Below are 27,330 nucleotides of genomic sequence, written 5' to 3'. Positions count from 1 at the left end.
GGTGGGCGGCGGCGGGCGGGCGGCGGTAGGGGGCGCTGTGGCGGCGGGCGCGGCGGCGATCATGCTCGGGGAGCCGGGCCTGGGCCGCGGCGCGGGCTGGCGGGAGCGGGCGGCGCCGGGGCCGGAGCGGCGCGGCGCGACGGCTGGTTGTTTTCGTTGTCTGTGTCCGTTGGCGGGATGTTCCGCAAGGCGCGGAGGGTGAACGTACGGAAGCGGAACGACTCGGAGGAGGAGGACGAGGAGCGGGACGAAGAGCCTCCTCAGGAGCCGGCGGCGCCGGCGGCCGGGGGGGAAGGGCCCGGCGAGGCCTCCATGGCGCTGGCGGCGGGCTCCGGGCTCCTGCCGCTGCCCGCCGGCTGCGTGCCCCTCGCCCTGCCCGGCAGCCCCGCTGCCTTCGCCTGCGCCGCCGGCTACGGCGCGGCTCTGGGCTTAGGGCTGGGCTTGGTGGGAGGCGACAGGGCAGGCCTGGGGGCTCTGCCGGCGACCGCCCTCCTGCCCCCCCCGCCGCCGGCGCCGCAGCAGCAGCAGGGCAACGGGCTGCCGGCGGCCGGGCGGCCCAAGGAGAAGAAGCGGCCGCGGGAGAACAAAGAGGTGCCGCGGGCCAGCCTGCTCAGCTTCCAGGACGAGGAGGAGGGTGAGGAGAAGACGGGGGGGGGGACACGGCGGGGACGGGACTGCCTTCGCCTCGCTGCCTGCAGGGCTGGGAGGGACCGGGAGCCTGTGGGCCTGGACCGGGCCTCTGCCTGTCGTCCCGAAGAGAGCCGGGAGCCTTGCTTTATTTTTTTGTTTTAAGGCAGTCGGTTTGCCCGGTGTGGCATGAGGGTGATGGGTCGCGTTAGAGACCGGGGCGGTGAGAGGGGACACGGGCAGGGAACGCCCCATCGGCAGCCGCCTTGGTCCCTGGGCCCGACCCGGCTCCTTCGGGTGCTCCCGGCAGCGGGGGGTGGTGTCCCGCGGGTTTCATTCCGGTTTAACGGGGTAGATTTCTGCCTCTGCGTTGCTGGTGCCCGGCTCTTCCACCCGTGTCGCCCTGGCTGCGGCTGGGTCAGAGCGCAGGCTTCAGCCTGACCAGGGTCTGTGAGGCACCGGGCCCAGCCCCTGTGCAGCCCCCCTGATACCCCCCAGAACCCGCTGTGCTGGTCGAGGGGCATCTTCCCTGTGGCTTTGCGTGGAATTTGCCTTCATCTGAGGTGGCTGGTGTTCACAGGTGACGTTGGACTGCCTGTTGTCCTAGCAAACTCCATGTGAAGCTACTGGTGGTTTGGGGTTGTTTTTTTTTTTTCAGAGTTAGTTCATCTGGCCATCCACAAGGTTTATTAGATGAAGCTTCACAAATAGCGGAAAAAGTGGTTGAGAGGTTTCTGGGCCTCAGCTTTTGGGAAAATGGCATAGTGCGTTTGTGCAGTGTTTCAGATAATAGTTCTGCTGGACTCCAGCAGAATTAATCCAGGACTCATTAATTGGTCCATTCACACTCAGATAATCTAATTATGAATAATAGTTATTATGTATTAAAAATGATGAAAAAACACTCCTCAAACTCCAGAGTTCACTGCATCCTAGAAGTTTAGGGTGAACAAAATGAGGAGCTTATTTTTGTGTTATCTTTTGTCAGCAGGAGAATTAGTATGTATTTTGAATTGTCTTAGAAGGAATTCTCTTGTAATCACTGGAATTTGGATTCTAAGACTAGTGATTTGAAATCTTGACAGAAATACCAGAAACATGGAATTACACTAAAGACTTAAACAAACAACAACAAAAAACCCCAAACACTTGTGCATTTCCTACATCAAACTTTGATTTTATTTTTTTTCTGTGCTGTTTAGTTCTTTAACTTATTGCACAGCTTTTGGTAGGTTGTAGTGCTGCAGGCATTTGAACTGGTAATACAGTCAAAACCAGTTGTGTATACGTGTGGCTGTGAAAAGACTGTTGACCCAAAACATTGGGGCTTCTTGTTGTTTTCTTCCAAATGCATAGTCACAGTGAAGGATCGGGTGGTTTTCCTTTGTTTGCTTGTTAAAAAAAAAAATTACTACAGTCAAATAAGATCAGGCCATGTGGGTACGTTTTTGTGTAACTTCTGCTTTGTTTTTCTGCGACCCTGCTGTGAGTGGGATGAATACGCTTGAAAATGAGTGCAAAAACCAAGATAGACATGAATCCACATGAAAGCCTATGGGACTGGTTTTGTTGCAACAGTTGAAATGTAAAGTTGAATTAAGTTATGTTGTTAGTGTTAAATTCTAGGTACAAAATTAAGAGATTTAATAGGTAAGTATACTTCTTGGCAGGTCTAATGAAATGTTTCCCAACTTCTCTTTTAAAGAAACCGAAGAAGTTTTTAAAGTGAAGAAATCAAGTTACAGCAAAAAGATTGTAAAACAATTGAAGAAAGAATACAAAGAAGATCTTGAAAAATCAAAAGTTAGAACAGAGGTCAATTCTCCAACAGATGGTAACTGCAAAACTAACAGTAACTTTTGTAATGGCAAAGATTAAGTGTTTTAAATGCAAACTAGTTGTTTTCAAAATTAATTGTTAGTCTTTTTAGAGGATTTAGCATTTAGAACTGAAGTCAAGTATCCATTAAATATGTTCATTTGAACCTCACAAATGCCGTTCTGAAGCTAGTAGAGAGTTCTTTGATTCTCTGTCATGTGAAAGTGAATGTAGAAGGATGAAACTTCTCAGAGACGTATTCGGTTGTCAGTAGACCTCAGTAGTTTCTGTGTTTCAGCTGTTTATGTCAGATGAGTTTCTTCCTATTGAATTAGGAACGAATTAAATTAGTTTAGAACTGTGTCTGGTGCTTATCTGACAGGATGTGTCTTTGTAATGCATCTTCTTGAAAAGGAAGATTTTGGGGGTGAGCAGTGTGGTGTTCTTTGTTATTAAGTGTTATTCAATAGCTGCCTGTTTCAGGACTTGGACCTTAGAGCAGACTTGATGATTAAGATGACAGGACGAAAGCGTTGGAGCAGAAGGATCTTTTAACGACGTACAGTACTCTAGAGCTTGGAATAGAGCCTGGAATTTCAGTTTCATTCTACTTCTGCTGTTGGTTTTTGGGAAGCTCATTGCTTCATTCAAAGTGTAATGATTCCTTTTCCAGTTAGGTTTTTGTGTAATAACCTACAAAGCTATGAGCACAAGCTGAGAGATTGCAATGGTATAGCTGAAGTGCATGAGAGTTGAACGTGGTCCCATGCAGAAAATTGCCCTTAAGTTAATTAAATTAGTCTTTTAAAAATCTTAAAGATTTTAAAAAGGCTTTGTCTGCATTTAAAAAACCCACAAATTCTATCTTATTAGAATCTTTAAGTTGCCTATGCAGTGGTATGGGGCATTTTTACTTTTACCTTAAAAAAATATTTCCGAGTGATCTTTATAAAAAGAGTAAAATGTGGGCTTTGTTGTCTTACCAGTCGAACCACCACTAGAAAAGACAGGACAGATTAAGGATATAGGCCAAGAAGATGGGACTGCGAACAGTGAGCATGGTGAAGAAGAAATGGAAGTTGAAAGTGAGAAGGAAGAAGAAAAACCAAAAGCTGGGGGGGCTTTTTCAAGTGCTCTGTCATCACTGAATGTTCTCCGCCCAGGTTGGTTATTGTAATACATCTGATATGCTAACAAATGCTTTATGCAGCAATTACAGCAGACTAATGTATTTGAGAGATTAGGAAACATTTTCCAGCAGTATATCCAGCATCTGACAATTCAGGAAACTGCTGTTTGCCAGGGCTGTTGAATTTTACAAGAAAATGTTTTACTACAGAATGCTTCATCTTGATGTCAAAAGCAAGAATTTATCTCTCAAAGTGATGACAAACTGTAAGAAAATTTAGGTTTGGAAAAAGTGACTTTATGTTAATTTTAACTGCTTTCAATTAAAATTCTGTCTTTAGCTAGAATTTCTCAATTACAGGTCTGCAAGGTATCTCAGATGTTTTTCCTGTTTCATTTTGTCTAATGAGGTTCTAGTCGGGCCCCGAAGCCAAACAATTCAGTCTGAGAAAGTATTTTTGAAACTAGTTTATCAGTTGTTAGCTAACTTGTGGTAGCCTGCTCTCCAAATAGAAGATGGATGTCCTGGGTCCGCAGACTTGGACATATTTCAAGGGAAAAAGAATTTCTTAGTTGACTCCCAAATCATTTTTCTTTTTAGGGTTAATTGCAAAATGGTGAGATATGTACGTTATTGCATCTCCAAAGATATTGCTGCCTTGAATAGAGTATCTCATGTCAAGTATAAATTGAACCACGCCTAATCAAAGCAGTGATAAAAATTATTTACGTTTCAAAAATTGATTTTGCTGGACCATTCTTTATATGACTTATTTAAGTTGCATTAATTTTGTGCTAGGGATTTTAGATTTTTTAATTAGGTCTGCTTTTCTTGTCTCCCCTTGATTGTACAGTTTTCTCATATTAGCTTTGTCCGATTTGGTGTGCTCTTCATCTCTGAGCTGTCATCCCTGTCAAAATGGCCAGTGTTCTTATTTTGAGGGAACAAAAAAGAGTTGAGATTGATATCAGGACAGGAAGTGACACAGTCAAGAACCTAGTTTTCTCCCTCCCTTTACAGTAGTCAGCTCTGTAAAGGGCTTCCTCTTCTTTATGAATATTTCCCATAGGAATGTCAGGCTCCTGCTCTTATGGCACGTGAGTTGTTGGAAGCGGAGCCAGACATTTTGGGAAGGATCCCAACTTTGAGGCTTTTTGGTCAGAAAGTTTACATGTGTAGCTGATAAGTTGCTTGCAAATGTTTCTGTGAGTATGGATTTTTTTTTCCTCTCATGTTTTTTTCTATTTGCAAAGATGGTTTGGTAGGGTGGCAGCGATGAGTAATAAGTCATAATACCTGTATTGTTGAAGTGGTTGTTTAACAGTGCAAACATCTATCTCTAGGAGAAATTCCAGATGCTGCTTTTATTCATGCCGCTAGGAAAAAGCGTCAAATGGCTCGTGAACTTGGAGACTTTACCCCCGTTGACAGTGAACCAGGTAAAGGCCGCCTTGTTCGAGAAGATGAAAATGATGCCAGTGATGATGAAGATGATGACGAGAAGAGGAGGATAGTTTTTGCAGTGAAGGAAAAATCCCAAAGGCAAAAGATTGCTGAGGAAATAGGTAAAACCTTTTTAGAAAGACAGCTGATAAACGTTCACACTGTTTTCACTGCAAGTGCTCCCATTCACCATTTTTAAACAACACATTTTTTAAACAGGCATGAATATGGAGTTATATTCCATTTCTAAGGAAAAGTACTGCATGGTGGAATCTGTGTATAAAATTTTGAGCACAAACTATGTTCCTGTGCTTGGAAGCACACAACTCAACCGAATCTGATAGAAACTTCATGAAGGATCAATTACTATTGTTCCTGTACTTTGTTTTTGAGGAAGTACATAGTTATGAAAAGAAAAACATTAGTTCTTTGGTTTCTTGCTGACAAGCAGGTAAAATAACCTTTTGGAAAAGGGCAATTAGTTATATATATAGGATTTCAACATTAGAGGGTTTTTCCAGCAGTTAGTTGCAAATTTACCCATTGGATTTTTAAGTGGAACCTCTGTGATAATAATTCACAGGCTAGCGTCCTTAATTCCTTATGAAGAGGAAAGGAGGATGCACTGAGATGTTCCCACTGAAGCGTGGTCTCTCAGCCTCTTACTATGAATACATTATCTTCTCCTTTTTGTTGCTTGTCTGTTTTACTCATATTAAGGTATTGAGGGAAGCGATGATGAAGCACTGGTGGCAGGGGAGCAAGATGAAGAACTCAGTAGATGGGAGCAAGAACAGATACGGAAAGGAATCAACATACCTCAGGCATGTATTTTGTTGTGAACTCTTTCTGGTTTGTTTCTGCTTATATTGGCTATATCTATTACAAACTTGAATAGTTTACAGAAGGCTGTTTCATCTGAGAAGTTCAGCATGTAACTTCTGATAGTCTTTAAATAGAAATGAGAGGTCAGATTTTAAGTATCCAGTGGTATCCGTTTCATTCGTCTCTCTATTCTGGGTAGATACTGATTGTTTGTGGTGGTGTTAACCAGCATTTATTTGCAGCCTAAAACAGAGCTAAAATAATGCCACTTTGAAGAGACCTCTGTTGTTGTTTATCATTGGGTTTGTAGAGTCTGTGTAAACAATGTGTGTTTCTTGGCTGTTTCTGTATCTTGTGTTGCAGCATGGAGTTTGAATTTGTAGCAGGTTGTACCATGTGTTGTCTGTGCATTCGTAGTGAAGTTGCCAGTCAGTTGAAGAGGATAGTTCGTTGGTTTTTTTAAAAAAAACATTTCAGCAAAATCACACTGACTCTAAGAACCCATGAAATTCTATTTAATAGTCTTAGCACAATTTAGTGTAGTCACAAACACTTGGTTATCGTAGGAGCTATAGGCTGGTTAAAATTGTCATTTAATAACTGTTATAAGAATAAATATTTAAAATCATAATGATACTAAGAGTTTGTCCATTTAAGAAAGTGCTTCTGAGGGAATTTGTTTCTTCCACCTAAGGTGTTGGGAGTTCTACACTTAAGTCCACTTGATAATTACATTTTGTAAATATACCTGCCTACATTTTTCACTTTATAACATTTGAGATGTGAAAGAGAATAAGTTTCTCCTTTCTTTAAAGTCTAATATAGTACAATTGCATTTTCTCTTCCTATAGGTTCAACCAAGTCAGCCTGCTGAAGTGAATAATCTGTACTACCAGAACACTTACCAGACACTATCTTATGGTTCATCATATGGCATTCCATACACTTACGCTGCATATGGATCATCAGAAACCAAGTCTCAAAAAACAGATAATACAGTTCCTTTCAAAACTCCCAGTAATGAGATGACTCCTGTTACTATTGATTTGGTAAAGAAACAGCTTAAAGACAGGTAGGACAGACCATCTTTTTAGACTTAAAGACCTGTTCCCTAGCTTTCTGTTCCTCAGGCGTCTTTTAGTCTCGGTGAGCAAACACAGAGTTTCATCGCTGGAAAAGTACTGACTGGCACATCAAAAAAAAAAAGGCAAACAAAAAAAGCTCAAAGTGAAGATGACATTGACACTTTGTTCGAAAAATCTCCTTGGATTGCTTCTCTGGAAGTGAAGCTTTAAATATGAGGCCATTGATCTTGTTGAAGACAGGTCTGAGTTGCGTCTTCTGGACACTGCATAGTCTTATAGTCAAGAATTGAAAGGCCAGTGAGGTGTTTAGCTTGTCAAGTCGCATTAATTTAAACTGTGAATCAGATTTTTTTCCCCCTTCAGTAGATAAAGAATTTTAGTTTATATAGGGTTTTTTTGCTTTAAACACTGTAATCTGCTTGTCAGGTACGCAAAAGGTCCTACTGAATGAATAACCCAATTGCAGTGAGAAATCATTTGTAATGAACAACTTGCACTTTACATGTCTTCAAAATTGGTTTGTATGCCCCTTGTAGGGTTACAGCCTTTGACAGTGAATCAAGTTAGTAGAGGAATAAGACTGCTTTGTATAAACTATAGTTTCCCCACCCTGCCCCCACCGAAACCCTTCCTCCCAGTTTTGTTTTAGGGCCAGCCTTGTACTATTCTAAGTGCTATCAGCTCCTGTAAAAATCAGTAGGAGTGGCCAACGCAATGCACTCACCGTAGTCTAGCAAATTAATTTAAACCATTAGCCTTGCTGTTTACGTAGAGAGGGGAGAAACCGTCAAATGAAAGTTAGAGAATATGTCTTTGCAGTATTTCCCATATATAGACTTGGTACTTGCACTGTCTGTATAATTTCTCAACAGTCTGAAATACATAGACTTTTGGATATAAATTTGCTATTTATCCGTTGCCCTTCAGGTTGGACTCTATGAAAGAATTGCACAAAGCTAATCGGCAGCAATATGAGAAACATCAGCAAAGCCGAGAGGACTCTACCAAGGCAATTGAAAGATTAGAAGGGTCTTCTGGGGGTATTGGTGAACAGTATAAGTTTTTGCAAGAAATGCGAGGGTATGTCCAAGACTTGCTTGAGTGTTTCAGTGAAAAGGTAAGGATGCAAACATGTTCATCTTTTTTAAAAAAAAAAAAAAAAAAAAAAAAAAAAAGAAAAGAAAAATAGGGACTCCTAGTACATGCCAGACACCACATCTCCCCTCCCTCTGTTTCCGAAAAAAGTCCCCTGAGAACATATTCTTCTAAAGGTTTGGTTATTCGAAGGTTGAAAAGATAACTTCATCATCTTAAGTTGGTTATCAAAAACCTCTGTTTCACAGTGTAAGAGATCACTGACTTTAGATCACCTAAAAACACTTTTAGATTATATGTCTTTAGGATTTTGGTAGATACTCTGGCATTTCAGCTTTACTCAGATGCTGCTTTTTACTTGTGTTGGATATCAGGTTAACAAAAATAAGGGCTGAATTACAACATTGCTAGTTTCTGGAATGCTTTGTGAACACAGTAACAGAGACTTGTATTTTGTCTGAGGGTAAACTTCCTCCTGCCAGGCAGTTTCACATATTTGGTATTGTTCTAGTGACCGAAGGAGGAAAGTTTTAAAACTAGTGTAGCTGTCTGAAGACACACAAACTTAAAAATATACTTCTTTCATGTAATGTGGTACTTACGTGTATGTCTAAGTTGAAAACTCAGTCTTTCTTTCTTATGTTATTAATTATGCTTTAATTACTTAATTTGTTGTAAATATAGTTATTTAGAGATATAGATAGATACATATATAACACACAAAGGAGCTATAAAATTCAGTTAGCAGTACATCGGCTATTTCTTCAGTGTCTTCTGACTTTAATACAATAGTATAGTATCTTCTTAGTACATTAGCTGGCAGAATTAGTTGACTATTTGAAGCTATTGCTTACCTAGCTTGCTAGGTGTGGGGGAGAAATATTAAAGCATTCTGGTTGCTAATCGGTTAGACATTAATTGTTCAGCATTAGTGATATTGGGAGAGTCCCATCTTCAGTCCTGTAAGTGGGAGAATAATTGTGTCGTCAGCAAACCCAGGAAGTGTGGACCAGTTAATTCACACAGCTAATTGATTATTTACAATAGATGTTGTTTACTGAAGAAGCAATATTCCTGAGTCTGTATTGGTGTTAGCTATTGAGGGGTAGTAAAGGTACTTTCCTTTGCAGTGCTGTCTGTGCTGGTTGCCCAGATGCCTAAATTCTTACTTGAAGATAACTTTTTACATTCTTTCTCTGTGATAAATCTGTATTTCAGAAGACAAATTAAATACCTGTATCTCTATTTAGCATTCAAAACACCTCTTGTTAAATTTCTTTTTGTGATAACTATAAGCCATGTCTGGAGGTTCTCTTTGATAGGCCATGCTGTCTTGTTCAAATATGTTCTTTAAGTGAATTGTTCTAGAATGTACCTTTCTGAGTATAAATCAGGTCCTATAGTCTCCCAGATTTTGTATAAACTAGGAGAGTTTCCTGTTAACTAACAGTGTAATGAGTTCAGTTCATAGGAAGGTTATTGACCTATCTAGCTATACTAGTAAATAAATCAATTCCAGCTGTTATACAGCAAATTAGCCGCTGATAATTTACCAAACAGCCTTGTTAAAGTTGCTTTCTTACAATATACCTTTGCTTTCCTGGTAGTTGGTCTTTTAAGGATTCTACACCTTGATACCTTCCTTCTCCTTCCCACCCTTCCCATACTCCACCTGCCATTACAGTCCATTGAACTTTTAAGATGTGGTTTTTATCATCTCATGCTTCTTAAGGGCATTCACAGTTTTGCTGTTTTCAGTTGGAGGCTGCTGCAGTACCTGTATGTACAACGAGTTGCAAAATTAGGAGGTGACATGATCACTTTAACAGGAGCATTACATTTATTATGATGTCCTATATAATCCTCAGTTCTTTGGCCAGATAATCTGTACTATCAAAGTACTATCAAGTTCAAAAACAGCAGTCCACAGGACACCACATGGTTTTGTAAAAAGGAGATGGGGGAGCAAACAAAATAAAGCAATAAAATCAGTATCAGTTTTTATTTACATGAAATAAGGAAATGCAGCAGGACAGTAAATTCTTCTTATTTTTTGAATGTAGATATAAATTACTTTCAGCTTTTTTCTAGAACCTTTGGCCCTGAGTATTTTGTATTTAAAATGTGTGTGTCTTTATAATATATAATGTACATAGTTGTTACAATATACGTAAGCATATAAAATGTGTATCCGTATGTGTAATAACAATATTGTGTGCGTATATATATGTGCACACACATACATATATGAAGACATGTCGTAAATATGTATAAAGCTAGGTCCCTCGCTATCCTTTCAAATAGGATGCTTTGATGCTTTCTCTTTATTTTATTAGGACTAGTCATGGTTATTAGTCAAACTCACATTGGTACTGATCTGCATGAGAAAGTGGTTTGTTGAAGAAGCACTTGTCCACTCCAAAAGAATCCATTCCCTAGAGTTTTCTTGTATGTCTATTGTCTTAGTTTTGGAGACCAGAAAATACCATAATGAATTAGGCTCTCTTCCCCCTACCATCTTACTTCTGCACCTATTCACCATGCTCAACCCTTTGCGACCCCCAATCACGCAAAATCATTTTGTTTGTAGTGTTAGAAGCACTCTACCTATTGGTATGGTGCAGTGGAGAGTATAATAAGGCAGCTATTATGCAAATTTTAGAAACATGCAATAGAAATGAGAAATTCTCTATGATTTTTTTTTTGCCCCCCATAAATGATAAAACCAATAGAGTGGAAGGTGCTTGTATGACATCCATCACAAGTAATTACTGTAAAAATTATGCCTTCTGAGAAGGCTAGAAAGTAGTAACGATGTCTGTACAATTTGAATGTAGGAATATGCAAGGGATACAGAAAGATTAAATTGTTCCAAGCCTATCTTTGACAGCACAGTTAGGTGAACTGTTATTTTTACCTGCAAAAGCGAATTATCAAAATGCACTGTGTGTGTCAGAGAGGAGGACTGTAGGTTAAAATTATCCATGTCATCTAAATGTTCAGAGAGCTTTCCACTTTTCCTCTTACACTGTTCACAGTGAAAGCGAAGGAAAAAAAAAACCCAAAACATTGAATATAAGGTATTGACTAAACAAAACACAATAAATGAACTGTAACTTTATAGTAGTCAGTGAATTTGTTAGTCATTCATGAACCACAGTATTGATTATAGAAGAATAATGGCTTCAAGTCTCTTGTGTTTTAAATAGGAAATATTTTGAGTGAATTCATGTATCTGAATACATAGCTGTTTTTTTTTTTTAATCGTGACAATTACAGGAAGAACCTCTATGGATGCTTTAAAAAATTTTCATTTAAGTTTTCAATTTTAGAATTCCCTTTACAAACTTAAGAGAAGAAGCTATATTTTATATGGTAAACTGCAGTAAAACTAGTATCTTTTAGTTATTATTTCTGTTTTCAAGATTGTTTTAAATTCGAAATATACACTTCCAGCGCTGGGATATTCCTTCCTCCTATTTCTCGCTACTCTGTTTTCTCCAAAAGAAAGTTGTTCATATTTTGAGTTGGTGCAGAGTTGCTTTCATTTTAATCCCTGTAGCCCAGTTTATACCACAAAGAGTTAGTATGTCTTTCCTTTTAATATCTCATAGATTCATAGAATGGTTAGAGTTGGAAGGAACCTTGAAGACCATCTATCTGTGTGTCATTTTCAGATAGCTGAAATGGCCCGTTAGCTATAATCTCATGATCTTATATTGTACTGGAGGAGATTCTTTAATAGCTGCTGAGTCACATTCTAAATTACATCAGGAAACAAGCTCTGATTTTATCTTTTGTTTTGAAAAAACCCTTAATCCTGGACGGTAGGCAGCAGTGAAATATTTGAGCTAAAAGGCTGGAAGACTGTGGACTAAGCATATGTCTCGGAGGTAAGGAGGTTATGGCTTAAGTGTTTATACCAAAAGGACTTGCCTTTCCAAATTAAGACATTGTGAAAAGTTCTGGTTTGCATTTGAATATTTATAATAATCTAATTTTAACTTTAAAGTGAGCAGTGAATTAGTGAGCTCTTTAATGTCAGGAAATTCATAGCTGTTACAATATCATCTATTTTTGTTATAGTTGCCACTGAAAATTTCATCCACTTTACAAAAAAAAAAATAGTGGCAGGTCTGATCCAACTTAAGTCTGTATTGTTCAAAGGTTATATTTAATGCATAACTTACATATATTGTACAATTTTAATTCTAATGATAGTCTAGAGTTGTTGGCATAACGTGCTTATGCACTGTTTTATTGCATTTCAGTAATAATATTTCAGCATATGTTAATAAGAGTTATAGCAAAACAATACCTGCTGGCTTCATGAGGTTAGGTTCACGCTTTGTTTTTTCACTGTATACAGTCAGGTTATTTTCTCAATGAAATGTAGAGTACTACTATGTTCTTGTTTAAAAATAGGGAGGAAACAGCGAGGTCTGTGAATTCTAAGCACTGTAACACAATATGTAACACACTTGGTAGAGAAGAGTACTTGAAATAACATTTCACGCTCTAAAATGGTTGTCTTACTGAGTAGACTCATTCAATCAACAGAAGTTATTTTCAGAATGCTATTGCTACAGTTGAAAGCTGTCAACGTTGTTAAATGCATGCTGCTTCTTCAAGTTGAAATATGTACTGGTCAAAATGAAACAAATGGGTAAAAGGAAACAGTTTGTGGTGCTAGAAGTAGAATGACAGAATTATGCTTCGGAATAGTATGGTACCCCAGAAACTAAGCACCTGAAGAATTTGATATTACGTAGTGTGTTATATTTTTGCAGGTGCCTCTGATTAACGAGCTTGAATCCGCAATGCACCAGCTGTACAAACAGCGAGCTTCCCGCCTTGTCCAAAGACGACAAGATGATATTAAAGATGAATCTTCGGAGTTTTCAAGCCATTCAAGTCAGTCCATCTTGAAGGTTTTTATTATTCATTAAACAACCTTGTTTACTTAGTATGGCTTAATTTAAATGTAAATGTTTAAAGTATGACTGTCTTAAAGTTTATCCTTACTCTTGAGATTGGTAGAAGGAAGTTTAGATTAAAAGCTCTCTAATCTATTTTGTTTTAAACTCAAAGCCACTCTAACTCATGACTTCATCTCTCTCTTCTGTTGCTCTTAACTATATTTTCTCTTTCCTAGCACTGAAAATGTACACACGGTGGCAGTGGTAGTAGTGGTAGTATGTGACTCCCAATTTTCCTCTTATGTCAGGACTTTTTTCTTTTTTTTGTTTTTAACCTCCTTGAATCTATAAATTTCCTATAACATCTACAGTTAACTCTGTACAAAGCTTTGAAGCACTGGGCTAGAGTTGACTTCTGTCTAATGCTTTAATTTGTAGGCAGCATACATATTTCATTTCAGACCCTTAACTGGTAAAGCTAAGGAACTGGAAGAGGCTGATGCCATTGTTAAAATTCAGACTAATACAAAGTGACCCTATATGAAATAAAGATTAAAATTAGCCAGTTAAAATACCTGCTGCTTACTGTGAGTGTGTGGATGGGGGATTCTCGTTGAAGAGTTTTCTTCTGGTGATTACTCTTCAGTATGTAAAACTCTACAAAAGTACAAATGTTAACTTGGACGGAAGTATACGTTCCTTGGAGGAGGCTTTATTCAGCATGTTACAATGGGTAAATTATCTTATTAATAGCAGTTGTCCTTCTACTTCGGAGAGCTTCCCATTTTTAAAAATGGCTGTCTTGTCTGTTCTATTGCTGACCTAAAATCCTATAATAAAAGCCATTTCCTATTCTGTCACAGTGTGTTCAGAGATGAAGTTTTATTAATACCATTAGATAGAACTTACTGAGTGTGATAAAGCATTAGGACATCAGAGTTGGCCATCCCTTTACAGTGTGTTTAGCATACATGCTCCCTTCAGGACTTTATTTCGAGCCCCAGACATCACATGTAGGCCTTACAGTTTTACCATAAAAATGCTGTTATGAGAACTAGAAACCTAGTGTACTAGAAACATATTTCCTAAAAGAAGCTTAAATTGGAATCTTTTAGACTGGAGTTTAATGGTGAGATGGGAATAGTTGTCATTGTCAAAGCTGGGTTTTAAAGAGATCTTATTTAGTATCTGGGAGTCTTAAGGGTGAATTTCACTCTGTCTAGAAATAGTTCAGTTCTGTCCCTCAAATTGTCACAGAAACTAGGAACTGATGCCAGCCTTTGATTTGGTGTGTGTTGCAGGCGTAGACAATCTGCTTTTCTTCCCACCATTTCAGAACACTAAAGGGATGAATTTGTCTGACAACTTTTACTTAATTTCTACATATAGACAAGTAGCTCAGCTTTGAGTAACATTTTAAAAAATTGGATAAATGATGGCATCATCTGTATGTTAAGGCTCTTGGTAGTTCTGATATAGAATTGGAATACTGACATAGAACATCATTAATTTTTTCATTGATGGATTTGTAAAAAGTTTTAGTTAGATCATGTAAATTTACTTCCAAAATTTAGGTAGGCTTTTGTTGAATCTTCCGTGTTTATATTTTAGTGGGTGGACTTGAGCGCTGGCTAACATTCAGTCCACTTTTAAAAAATTTACCTGAAAGAGATGAACTGGAAACATTCTTGGGTCTGCCTGCTGGTGGCTGGTCAGCTTCACTGGTTAGCTGTGGTGTTTTCTATAATCGGGAACATCTATAATGAATCACAACTTAAAAAAAGAAGGGGAGCTGATTTATTTTCCTGTAGATTTTGATGCGTTTTAAACTTTAGACAATCTAGAGCATAGAAACTTAGAAAGCACTATGACTAGAACTCTGAAATATCATATATTCCTGCTCCGGTCACTCTTCTCTGCCTTTCTTTCTGTTCATTTTCTTTTCAAAAGATAATGGTGAACGTGTTTATATAAGGAGCACTTTTTGTCTGGAAACATTCAATTCAAGCAATTTCTATTAAAGCTGTTGACTTTTATACAGTTGGACACTGTTGTGAGAGGGACAAGAGAGAAGTATTGTGAAAACTATTTGATGTTTAAGTGGAGATTTTTCCAGACTCCTCTACTTCCTCTTTTAACCTCTACACCTGTAAATTCAGGCTTCTGGGTGCATCTTTTTGAAAACTTCGACTTTCTAGTTCAAATTACACTTAGTTTAAAGTAGGTAAAAGGCTCTTACGAAACTGCCTACAACACGTTTATATAAATCTTAGATAAGCATTTTAATTTTCTTCAATGTAATTTTACAGATAAAGCACTGATGGCACCAAATCTTGAATCTTTTGGACGAGACAGAGTGATCTATCAAGAGCAAGTAAAGCGTCGGACTGCAGAAAGAGAAGCTAGAAGGTAGAGTACTGAGATTTCTTGTCCATTAGGAGTCTTTGCCTGCTTGCAGAATACAGTTGTCCTGTGTGATGTACTAACGTAAGTAGCAGTGGTTGCTCCTTTCCTGCAGAGGAAAGAAAACACTTTAGCTGGTACGCTGGGCAGGAGTATTCTTATATATCCCAACTCAGCGTGCAAGTGTACAAAACAAGGCACCATTACGCGATACTGATGTAAACATCACTAAAAGAAAGCATAGCAAATCCATTCCGTCTCTGCTGGTTTCTCTTTCTTCCATTGTTTGAGGCAGCGATATAGTGGATTGTTTGAGGTTGTGACATAGTGGAAGTTTTTTTTCAACCTGGATTTCCTTACTTTAAAAATCACGACAAGCTTAGGCAGTTCTTTTTTTGGCTGGGTGGCGGGGTAGGGGGAAGTAATAGCTGTTTTTATACTGCCGATTGTTTTCAGAGCTCGTCGTAGACAAGCAAGAGAGCAAACTGGGAAGATGGCAGATCACCTTGAAGGCCTTTCCAGCGATGATGAGGAAACTTCAACGGATATTACAAACTTCAACATGGAGCGAGGTTAGAAAAGCTACTGAAGCTTTATGTAACAAAATATAGAACATTTGGCAGAAAAAAAAAAATTGATCCAAGTGCAGCCCTGTCTGTATATTTGATCGTATTTTGGAGAAAGTTTAGAAACTGTTCCTTGATGGATCATCAATGTCTCTTACGCCAACCTGTTGTGCAGCTTGCAGCAAACTAAATACCCCACCTTAGTGAGACTTTTTTTAGTTTAATTCAAACATTATTTTGCTAACTTTGCGAAGTTAAATGATTTAGATTAAAAATTCAGTGTGGCTGAATTGCTCTTTGTAACTTGGCACTTTTATGTGTACAAAAGCGTTTTGTAGGAGTTTCAGCAGTTTCTGAGTAAGCATAGAATTTCTAAAGCTTTTTTTTTTTTTAATCATTCGTAGCTCTCATGTTAGTCCGGAATCAGCAGTGAGCTATATGGAACAGAGGGATGCAGTTTAGACCTGCTAACTTTATTTGTAGCATCTCTTCTTGACCCCAGTGTGAAAAGTCATATGTTTATATGACATAATCTCATGTTCCATCAGCTCTGTCGCTACCTGCTGTGTGTACTAGTTATGTTAGTTGTGTGCAGGTTACTGCTGTAACTGAACATTTAAAACTGTGGCTGTGGCAAAAAAGACTGATTAAAATGAAACTAATCCTGGGAAGTAGAAAAGATGAAAGGAAAATAATATAGAGAGAAGTTTTGGACTGCATAGAATATTGGTACTGTAAATACAAAAAAAACCTAAGGAAGGTGCTGAGGGATTGTAGCGGTTGCCCGGTGCTAACAGCATGTTATGTTCAGCAGTTTAGTATGGTGTCTGCCAGAACCCGCTCTGTCTGAAAGGCAGATTCGTATGGCTGATTTGAGATGCCCTTCTGTACTTGCACTTGGTTGAGCACAGTTGCAAAATAATTTGGCTTGGAAGGGACCCGGAGATCAGCTGTTCCAAACTCCCATGCAGAGCAAAGTCAGCTTTGAAGTTAGATCCGCAGTATTCTCTTACCTTTATGAGTACGGCCCAATTCATCACCAGTCCAATGTCTGGTAACTGAAAATCATTGTATGAAATGTTTAAAGCAAGACCTATGATAAAACAGTATATTAGAGAGTACTCATGTTTTTTATTGCTTCATATATTTGAGGCAGAAGTAAGAGAACTTTTAAAGGTGATGCTTTTTTGGTTGTGTTCATAGGAGTTAGCTTAGGCCAGTGAGCATCAAAGTCCCTCTTGAAAGAGGTATTACGGGTGATTAATTTACTACTATTTTCCTCCCCCACCAGATCGTATATTGAAAGAATCCAGCAAAGTTTTTGAAGATGTTCTGGAAAGCTTTTACTCAATTGATTGTATTAAGTCACAGTTTGAAGCTTGGCGCTCAAAGTATTTTGCTTCTTATAAAGATGCTTATATTGGTCTCTGTTTACCAAAGCTGTTTAACCCTTTGATCAGACTTCAGCTGCTTATCTGGACTCCTTTGGAGGTAAGGTCCTGTGCAAGTATCTTCTATGTAAGCTTCTGCATAGTAATTCTTTTGCACTTCTGCAGAGCAAAGTGAATTGCGCCTTTGATGTATGCTTCTCATTAATGCGTATTCTAGGTATGAAGTTTAAAATGGGCACCTCTATTGGAGTGAAGCTTTTCTGTGCAGGAGTCTGGACTGTTGTCCTCTGTGTTGTCAGCAGGCTGAAGTTCAATTCAGCCCATGCCAGTACCTTCTCATGGGTGGTGTAGACCAAAAAGTCAAACAGCTTCTTAAATCATGCATTTAGGTTTTAAAATACATAAGAGAAAATCGTGATTAGTAGACCAAAAGGCCAAACAGCTTCTTAAATAACACATTTAGGTTTTAAAATACATAAGAGAAAATTGTGATTCTAGAGATGTTGTTTCTTCAGAAGTGGAGCTAAGAAGCTTGTTTTTATTTTGATTTACAACCTATGTCTCTGCATTATATATCTTTCTCTCACCCACGCCTTCGTACCCTGTAGAACTCTGGTTGTCGATTTCCAAGTCTTCCTCATAGTACTCATTGCCCAGTTTCTAGGTAGGGAACATGGGAAAAGCAGGACAGCGTTGTTGCAGCCCAGTATTCCTGGCACATGTTCATTGTCCAGGCTGCATATGTGTGCTGACACGAGTAGCCAGCAGGACAAACAGTTCAGGTAGCTTTTGACTCCCACTGTTCTTCGTACCAGTGAAAGCTCTTGGAAGGTGTTTCTGCTGCAGTCAGGTGCTTATTTTCACGGTACTGATAGGAAGTTAGCTTTTTTTTCTGCCATGTTGGCTTTTACTGGGGAATGGGAGTGGGTCAAGGCACGGAGTAAGTGCAATTGCATAAGCTTGTTTTTTTAGGAAACTAGGCTAATAAAGCAGACTGTCTTCTCCCATTTCAAAACTTAGCTAAGCTACAGCACGTTCTGCAGATGTGTCAGCCTGTCTCAGAAATGACTGAATCTCTCCATTTTTCAGAAGTGGTTTTTTTTTATTGACTACTAAGAGGATATTTGTCAAAGGAGATCTTCTGTTGCCTCTGCTCTGATTGCAGAGGAAGGGAAGGAAGAGTCAAGCTCTGGAGGGCATTCAGAGTATTAAATTTGAATAAATGATGGAAAATTTATGAAAGCTGTCCTCAATAAATTTAAAACTGTTTTTGTAAATTCTCCCTTTCCCCATGCTGTTTCTATGTGAGTTCCCAGGCTGGCAAAACAAAACTCAGATTAGTTGGAGACATGGTACAGAATTCTCAAATCTAATCTTTTTCACTACTTTGTGTTACTGGTCCTGTTAATTTTTCTAACTTAACAGAATGCTTATAAAGCATTCGTAAAAGGAGATTTCTTCATCCAGAAAACTTGATTTTTTTATTATGCAGCACAAATGAACTATACTTCTCACTTTGACCCTAATCTGTGGGGTTTTATTTGGCTTAGGTGTGATAAGAAGTTAAAAATCCGTAGGGCAACAGCTGCCAAAAAAAGCATCATTTTCGCTTTCATTAGATCTAGTGATTGTGTGGTTGTAGAATACATTGGTTCATTTGGCTGATTTATGGAAAATTGACCTTGTTCCCCATCCTCTCCCAGGTTTTAGTTGGGTTGAGTTGTCCATATATACACTAATCCAACTGTGATGGCAGGATTAGTAGTGTCCAGGCAAAGAGGCAGAACATTTTCTCCATTTCTCAGGAATCAAGCTTGCCTGTGTTTCTGAAGGAAGTAGTATATCACTGCTTCAGAAGTAGGGGAGCCAAAGCAGGAGGTGAAGTAACTTGCCTATCCTTGAGCGAGGTTAAGAGACTATTTGGTCTCGAGTCACGATATATTGGGTTTTTATTATTTCCAGTGCGGCTGAGTACCTGACACATAGACAAAAAGGACTAGATTTTTGAGTTGTTATTGTGCTCAATTGATGCTTACCCTGCCTGCTTAGCACACTTGGTAGACTGCTTTAAAGTAGTTTTGTTCTGGTTTGTGAGTGTATCACGCTTGCTTATATAATGCTTTTTTTTAAGTGTGTTGACTTCAAATCTTTGTTTAGGAATCTAACCTCAATTCTTTTTTTATTAGGGCAAGTGTCGAGATTTTGAGACTATGTTGTGGTTTGAATCATTGCTGTTTTATGGCTGTGAAGAACAGGAGCAAGTGAAAGATGATGCTGATATTTCACTATTACCTACCATTGTAGAGAGAGTTGTTCTTCCTAAATTAACAGGTATAGCCTTAGAAAGAAAAGGGGGGAAAAGGTGTGTATGTGTGTGTGGAAGCTGGTGCTTGCTTGTGCTTTCAGATTTTACTGTTTTGTGAATTACTGTCTGACTACTTAGTACCTGTATTTGAGTATTTGGAAAGTGGAGTAATTCTTTAATCTCTTAACAGTGATTTCTGAAAATATATGGGATCCTTTTTCTACAACACAAACATCTAGAATGGTAGCAATTGTACAGAAATTAGTAGATGGATATCCTTCGGTGGTAAATGCAGAGAACAAAAATACACAAGTAAGTTGTTTGTTCTTAAATTTATCTTGGATAAGTTAAGGAATGTGAATGTTTTTAATACACTACATTGGAGAACACAACATGCTTAGTGAGGAGCAAGAAAGAGAATTTAACAATTATTTGATGCTCTGCAGCTAGTTACAGAGTCAAGTACAGTGATAAATTAGGAGGAGGAACTCAGTGAAGTGTCCCCAAAATAGGTGCTAGAGATAAAGAGTTCCCAAATGTACTAAGACTTGTTGGTCTGCAGTTTTGCTTTAAGGGTCAGCTACAAATATTCAGGCTTTTCTTTTTTAGATCTTTGTAACCTTTTCAAATGCATTGCCTTGAAATGTGATTGTTTTACTTACCTTCTGTCAATAGGGATGTCATGAGTTCAGGTGCCGAAGCTAATGCAATGTATGCCTTGCCTTTAGAATAATGGGAGATAGGCCAAAGTGCATGTGTATGGGGAAGTTAGAATATTAAAAGTGACAAAAGCCCTGACTTCACAGTAGCTAATTGTGTAGCTAAGCTTAACGATGAAGTAATTCCATTGCCTTCAGTTTTTATTGAAAGTATCAAATTTCAGCTCTGTTAATTAAGTCTCCTTCAAGACTTTATTTATATGTGTACTGGAGTATGTATGCCTTTTACTATTAGGGTCACAGATGTTCTTTGTTGCTTTGAAAATCAATTTCTGAGTGGTTAAGTACTAATCAGTGTTTTGGACACTTTTCAAAACAAAATTTTTCCGTTTCAGATGCTTTTAAAGGCATTATTGCTCAGAATGAGGAGAACGCTAGATGATGATGTATTCATGCCCTTATACCCAAAAAAGTAAGTTTGCTTTCAACCATGGTGTTAGACCTTTATTAGCAAGTTGGTGTCTTCTGTCCGTAGTTGACGGGGGGTTTTTTCCCAGTATTGTTCACTGGCTGGATACAGGAGATCTTTCATTAGCATGCTGTGAGGATTGAGCAGACACGTGCAGGATGGAAGGGAATATTTATAAAAATGAACTGTGTGTGGGAAGGAGGAAGCCAGCAAACTCCAGACAGAGGTGGTCTTGGTTGCTCATTAAAGAAATCTCTTACTTTCCAGCATCTTAGAAAACAAGAACTCTGGTCCATATTTGTTTTTCCAACGTCAGTTTTGGTCCTCTGTTAAGGTAAGTCAGTAAATACATCCGGTAAAACTTTGGTCTAGACAGTGTAGCAATAAAATCTTCTTCACATTTGTGAAAAATTACATGGAAATTGCTTTAACTTTAGTTGAAAGAACTTTAAATTAGGATTCTTAGTCTTTGATAATGCACTGTGCCCTCTTCAAAAGATGGCCAAGTGAAAGCACCATCATTTTAACTTGGGCATTGTGGGTTTACTTAGCATACTCAATCTGTATTTTTTAATGTCATTGTTCTTGTCAGAATAAAATACGATTCTTTTATTTCATTTATGTGGAATGAAGGAGCTTGTTTTGTGGTGGTTTTTTTAATACATGTAGTGTGAGAATCTTCATGAAAATAACTTGGCCCCTTTCGGAAAGCTCACTGCTATTTGTAAAGTATAAGAGCATTTGTAATCTTAGTTTAATTGAAACGATAAAGAGCGTGACAGAAAAAATCTCTCGGTGTGGAGTGTGCCATGTAGAGTTTGCAATGGTCTGAGAAGCTATGAGTGATGTAGTTTATTTCCAGTAAAAGGCTATGAAGAAAACTAACTCCCAACTAAACAGGAAAGTAAAGTATGAGACCCACGTCAATTGGGCTGCTGATCTCCATGATCGTGCAAACAGAACTCTTATCTGGAATTTTTTATTTAAATTGCAGCAGTGAGGGAGACTGTATTCTGAATAGGTTTGCAATCACTTCACTTACTTAAAATACTTGGCACTGAATCCTTTCACTTTGAAATAAAAGTCAACGTCTTACATGCTGTCTAGAGCAAAAAATGCACAAAGCTCGTTTATTAAACTACTGTTGTTAAAAGTGAAACAGATTGCTTGTTTAGGGCTTGTGTCTCTTTTAAAAGCGAGATTGCCTGCTTCTGCCAGTATCTGTAAGAGCCTGGGCAGTTTAGAGCTATGCATGCTGTTACCACTGTTTTATTTTAGGGAAGCATTAAAAATACAGCTCTCTTGCGCTAGTGAGTCAGTTATAGCATCACAGACGAGCAGAAATAGAAGCTGGGAGGCAGGCCCTCGTTTACTGTTTCCTGATGGTCTGCCTCAACAGTAGGCTGCTGGCTGCGTTCATTTGTACGAGGGTGGCAGCAATTCCCCACAGGCCATACGCTGGTGGGGAATAACAACTGTACTGCTGGCTTAGCCAGCACTCCCCCGTGACACTCTCTGTGTCTCTTGTGTCACCGTGCCTTGGAAACAAGGGTATGCTGACAGCGTAGCTGGGGATTTCATTGACAAGCGGGCTGTGAGTTTGTCCCTGTGTGGCATATGCCAGGTCTGACTTGGCTTGACATTGACATCAAATTCTGAGAACAAGCCGGCTTAAAACTTTAATTCTTTTTTCTGATTTCTTGTGCAAAACATGAGCAAAGTTGTGGTGGGGGTGGTTGTACGAGAATTCGTAACACACTAAGCTGGTACTTCATGGATTCTGAATAGTTTTGAAACTAATAGAAGGCATATTTCCACTGCTTACCTTGGCCATGCTGTTGCATTTGAAGAGGCTGTAGAGTGTTTGATGAACTTCCTGGTTTCAGTAGACTTTTAAATACTTATTTTCCCTGTGTTGTATTTTCAGTTATTAGGAAACTTTCTCCAGTGGTATGGAATCCTTTCAAATAAAACTCTCCAGGAGCTGTCAATAGATGGTCTGCTAAATAGATATATTCTTATGGCTTTTCAAAACTCTGAGTATGGAGAGGACAGCATTAAGAAAGCTCAAAGTGTAAGTAAAATCAAACATTATTTAAAATCACATGAAATTTGTGAGTTAAGGAAAAATGTAGTTAAAACTTGAGGTTACCTATAAAATCTTGGCTTTGATATATCAATATTGTAATGTCAGTGAAAAAAATTAGATTTCTTTTTTTAATACGCAAACTAAAGAAAGGAGCTTCTCTGGCTCATACCTATAGATAGTTTAGGTATGGTGTAGGTTTCAGTGTTTTACTGCTTGAATTTTGGATCTCTTTGCCCACAGTTTCACTCAGTTGGACCTTGTCACTGCAATCTTCCCTGGCAGACTGTGCAAATCATGTTAGATAACTTTTAAAATTTTGTTACGTTTTGTTTAACTTTCTTTTTCCTGTTATGTCTAGGTAATTGCTTGCTTTCCTAAACAGTGGTTCGCTAATCTAAAAGGAGACAAGACGATTTCTCAATTAGAAAACTTCTGTAGATACCTTGTTCATCTGGCTGATACAATTTATAGAAACAGCATTGGTTGCTCTGACGTAGAGAAGAGAAATGCAAGGTAACTGGAGTTAATGCAATTCTTGCACTGCAATTCTTGTGCTTTGTGTTATTTTGCTCATGCATGCAAACATAGGTAAATATCTCCAAAAAATACTATGGTATGGGGAGATTTTTTAAGGTGTCTGAAAACAGCAACTGCTGGAAATCTTCAACATTTGCAATGCATTTTGCGCTACTGCTTAGTGGCCCCGATTCCGGCAAATTTTGTTGTTACTGGATTTGGACTGTTCCACCTTGTGAGCCTGTGGCAAATTCCTGCATAATGACTTCTAAATTACAAATTGTGCTTTTGTATACAGTACAAAAGTTCTAGCTTTATTTACACAACCGACTAGATGAACCTGTTTTCCCCTAGATCGAAGAGTCATTTTACTTGTATCTGCTAACCTGCATAGTTAAAAGTTTGGATTAGATGCATAAATGTTACTGCTGGCCAAGTAACCTGCAGTGCTATGGGCGCATCATTTTAAGCAATGATAAACTTAACCAAAATGTTGCACTCATACAGGGGAATATAACAAGACCGGAAGATTGTTTACTCCTGTGCTGTTGCATAAGAAGGAGAGATTTCCAGGTCAATAGTTCAGTTGTTCCAGCAAACCTGAAACTTGGAAAGGCGAACCCTTGCTGCCGGCATTAGTCATTCTTGATAGTTGAACTTGCTTGAGCCATTGTTGAGTTACTCTTCAATTATTGAGCCTCTCCAGGGGATTAGATCCTTCTCTCTTTTTGATCTTATGCATAGCACTGAAAAACAGAGACAGAAATTTCCTTTAAACCATAGCAGAAAAATCTCGGTTAAGAGTTTTGGGTTCTTTTCTGGTATCAATATTTTTTACATTTACCATGTTGGTTGTTAGACACTTTCCTGTCTTTAGAGTCACTTTTGACTGTGGGATATGAATCATCTCATTTTAAGAGAACACCAGGCTTTGTGCCACGCTGGGTTGTGCTAAACAACTTTTTATCCACTCTCAGGTTATGGCTCAGAACTTTGTGTCCAAAGTATAATAGCAATGTCACATACCAATTTAAATTTCCCCATGATCCACATTCAAAGTAGACGTTACTTCTCTGAAACCAAAACGCCTAGCTCAGCATGATGCTGGAATTGAAATGAAGGAGTTGAGAGAGAATCCAGTAGAGATCAAACTTTCTCTCTTTTAGTAGCCTGTTTCTAAATTTGAAAGAACTTTCTTTACCAGATGAAATGATAACCTGGTAAAACTTTGTATTGGAAAAGAACCATCCAATTAATCCTTTTTTTTCATAGTGAGTTCTAATTTAATTTCTGTCTTCTGTCCTCCTGCTTTTTCCCAGCATTTAAAAAGATCCATTGCCCCCATTAAGCAGATAAAATAAGTCTGCAGCAGAAATACTACTCTTTATAACTGAAGAATGCCATGTCTTTTCATATGAAACCTGGTACAGTTGTTTGAAACAAAAATGCGTTAATTTCTGCTGAGAGGGAAGTGTATCTTTACCTATGTCTGTTGGTGCTAGTTTTTCAAATGTTGGATGCTTTTTTATGTATCAGCTAGGTTCATTTTTAAGATTAATCTTGAACTTCTGGTATTTTTTGTGAGATTGGTCTAAATTTCATGTCCATCCTCCTAGCAAGATACGAAAATTGTTCCGGATGGCTGAGGAAGTACAGTCTCCTAGCAGTTTGTTCACTCTAAGCTTCCTAGATTGACCTGAATTGTAATGCAATTCATTGGTGGCAAGCCTTATACCTTTTTAAGGCATGCATTAAAGCATACTTGCTGCCTTGATTTTATTTTTCTTCTTGGCTTACACATTAGTTACCAAGAGAGCTGTGACTCATTGCACAGTACCGTAAGTCATCCAAGACTTTTTCTTGAGATTATACCGCATCTAGTATTAAACCATAATGTATGATTAATTCCTACTCCCAAAATAAATTTTTCAATTTCACTACAAAGCTGATAACCAACTTGTTTTATCAGACTAAGCAAGTGGAGGAGAGAAGATGACGTGAAATTATCTGAAACTGATTTGCTATATGGATTCATAATGTAGTCTTCTGTTGAAATATTAATACGTGCACGTAAGTGTTCCGTTCCTGCACTGACTTCTCCTTTCTCGTTTCTAGGGAGCATATAAAGCAGATCATAAAGCTTCTAGCAAGTATCCGAGCACTGGATCATGCTGTGACAGTTGCGAATGATCACAACGTAAAAGAGTTAAAGATTTTAATAGAAGGAAAATAGACTTTTCCGACAAGTCATTTTGAGCTTTAAAACCATTCCTGATGTGTAATTTATGTACATATGTAAAGTTTCTTAAACTGTAAAGTATTGATCTTTGTTTTAATACAAAGTGCATTCTTATATACAGCATCCTTAAAAGAAAAAAAAAAAATTGACTGCTTTGAAAACAAAAACAGAATCCCAAGATTGTCATATTTCCAGAAATCAGATTTTCCTTAAAGTTTCTCAAAATCTTGTTTACAAAAATACTTTGTACCCATGATTAGTAGTCATCTACTCCTGTTAATTGTTCCATGGTTAACTGGAATGTGTATAATATATTATGTGTAATACAACGTATGCGTATATTTATACCACCATGTTGCTTTCACACTGGATATAGAGATCTTGTACTGTTGGAATAAGCTTTTCATTTGCTAAAAAATACTTATTTTGACAATAAAATGATCATATTATTGGTCAAAAGGGCTGGCAAAACATTTAAATATGTGAGTATCATTTGAGCTAAAGAATAGAGAGATTTTCAAATGGAACCTGACCTTTAAAAAGCAGCTCTGCTGCACTCAGATTGGAATAGCTAGAAAATTATTTGCCTTCAGAATATGGAACTCTTAAGACTGTTCCTAAAACAGAAAGGAAAACACAAATCAATGCTTAATTTTATTTTTATTTTTAATACAGGCATACAATGAGAACTTGTGATTATTGCACAAGTATACATGACAGCACTTCCTGAGCCCCAAACACCTTTCATTTTGTAGGAGTAAGAGTTTACCCGTGAACTCTGGACCCTCGTTCCTTGCAGAAGTTGGTTAAATTCACTGTTTTTTTCTTTTTTCTCTTTTTTCTTTTTGTAACTTCATACATAGAACCCGTTTCTTCTGATTGGTATGGCTAAAGATGTCAAGGAAAATGAAGGTGAAGAAAATTTTGTATCCTATGATTTGAAGTATTTATATTGTAGTTAATATTGAGATGTTACACTTCCCACTAAATACCGTCTAAGAATAGTCTTGCAAAAGAGCATTTTATTTACATCTAAAATTAAAAGAAAACGCTTTAAATATCTGGTGATTTACATTGAAACACTAGCGACTTGATCTTAGGGTCCAAGGCGTGAGAACAGCCGTAATAGCCTTGGATTGAGAGCTATTTCCAGGTGTGCTCTACTTTTGGGGGGAACTGCAGCAATAAATTGGCATACTGAGTAACATTGGAAATCATTGTATGTTATGCTCATGTCATGTGGTATAGATGAGTATATAAAAAATGTACAATTTGTAACATGCACACTTCATTTGGACACTGAACAATTGTTTTTCCGAACTGTTGGGATTGATGGAGTATTCAGAAATATCTGCTTTTAAAAATTGTTTCAATAAACTGGTCTGTCAAGGAGCTGTTGCAGTGCAACTTGGTAAACTTTATTCCTTTAGGAAGGAATTCCTAAAGGAAATGATAGGTGTGCTGGTTGACTCTATTTCAATATATTAACGTAAGTGTGCATTGTGTACTGTCGAATTCGTTCAGAATCACTACCTCAAATGGCAAAGCTTTTCAACGGTTTTTCTACATCCAGAATTTTGACTGCCATCTAATACTGAAGCCGCAAGGTGGCAGATTCAAAGGTTTCAACACTGGAAAATAAGGAAAGTACTTGACCAGGAGGTGTCAGAGTTTGGATTTTCAATTACGAAATTTTTCAAACACTTGGGGGTAATAAAGTTAGAGAATGCAGGAAACAGGTTGGAAACAACT

General features: G+C 38.2%; 1 protein-coding gene across 2 annotated transcripts; it reads left to right on the top strand.

Annotated features, from left to right (window-relative positions):
- Window positions 1–80: 80 nt before the first annotated feature.
- Window positions 81–26,970, top strand: PAXBP1 (PAX3 and PAX7 binding protein 1). Of its 2 annotated transcripts, none has more exons than XM_074601018.1 (18): window positions 81–634; window positions 2,333–2,461; window positions 3,432–3,608; window positions 4,918–5,013; window positions 5,738–5,841; window positions 6,694–6,914; window positions 7,855–8,044; window positions 12,813–12,936; window positions 15,251–15,350; window positions 15,801–15,916; window positions 17,202–17,401; window positions 19,488–19,632; window positions 19,797–19,918; window positions 20,661–20,737; window positions 21,002–21,068; window positions 22,662–22,808; window positions 23,182–23,336; window positions 25,455–26,970. In XM_074601018.1, the coding sequence occupies exons 1-18, from the start codon at window positions 178–180 to the stop codon at window positions 25,570–25,572; spliced, it is 2,745 nt and encodes a 914-aa protein (XP_074457119.1). In that variant the 5' UTR covers window positions 81–177; the 3' UTR covers window positions 25,573–26,970. The 2 variants fall into 2 exon arrangements, with proteins under 2 accessions (XP_074457119.1, XP_074457109.1); XM_074601008.1 differs by having other exon boundaries at window positions 4,918–5,139.
- Window positions 26,971–27,330: the final 360 nt, after the last annotated feature.

This window comes from Larus michahellis, chromosome 1, assembly GCF_964199755.1.
Source record: "Larus michahellis chromosome 1, bLarMic1.1, whole genome shotgun sequence".
Classification (NCBI taxonomy): Eukaryota; Metazoa; Chordata; class Aves; order Charadriiformes; family Laridae; genus Larus; species Larus michahellis.
The sequence above is the reverse complement of the archived record's forward strand: the minus strand, read 5'-3'. Positions and strand labels throughout refer to the sequence as shown.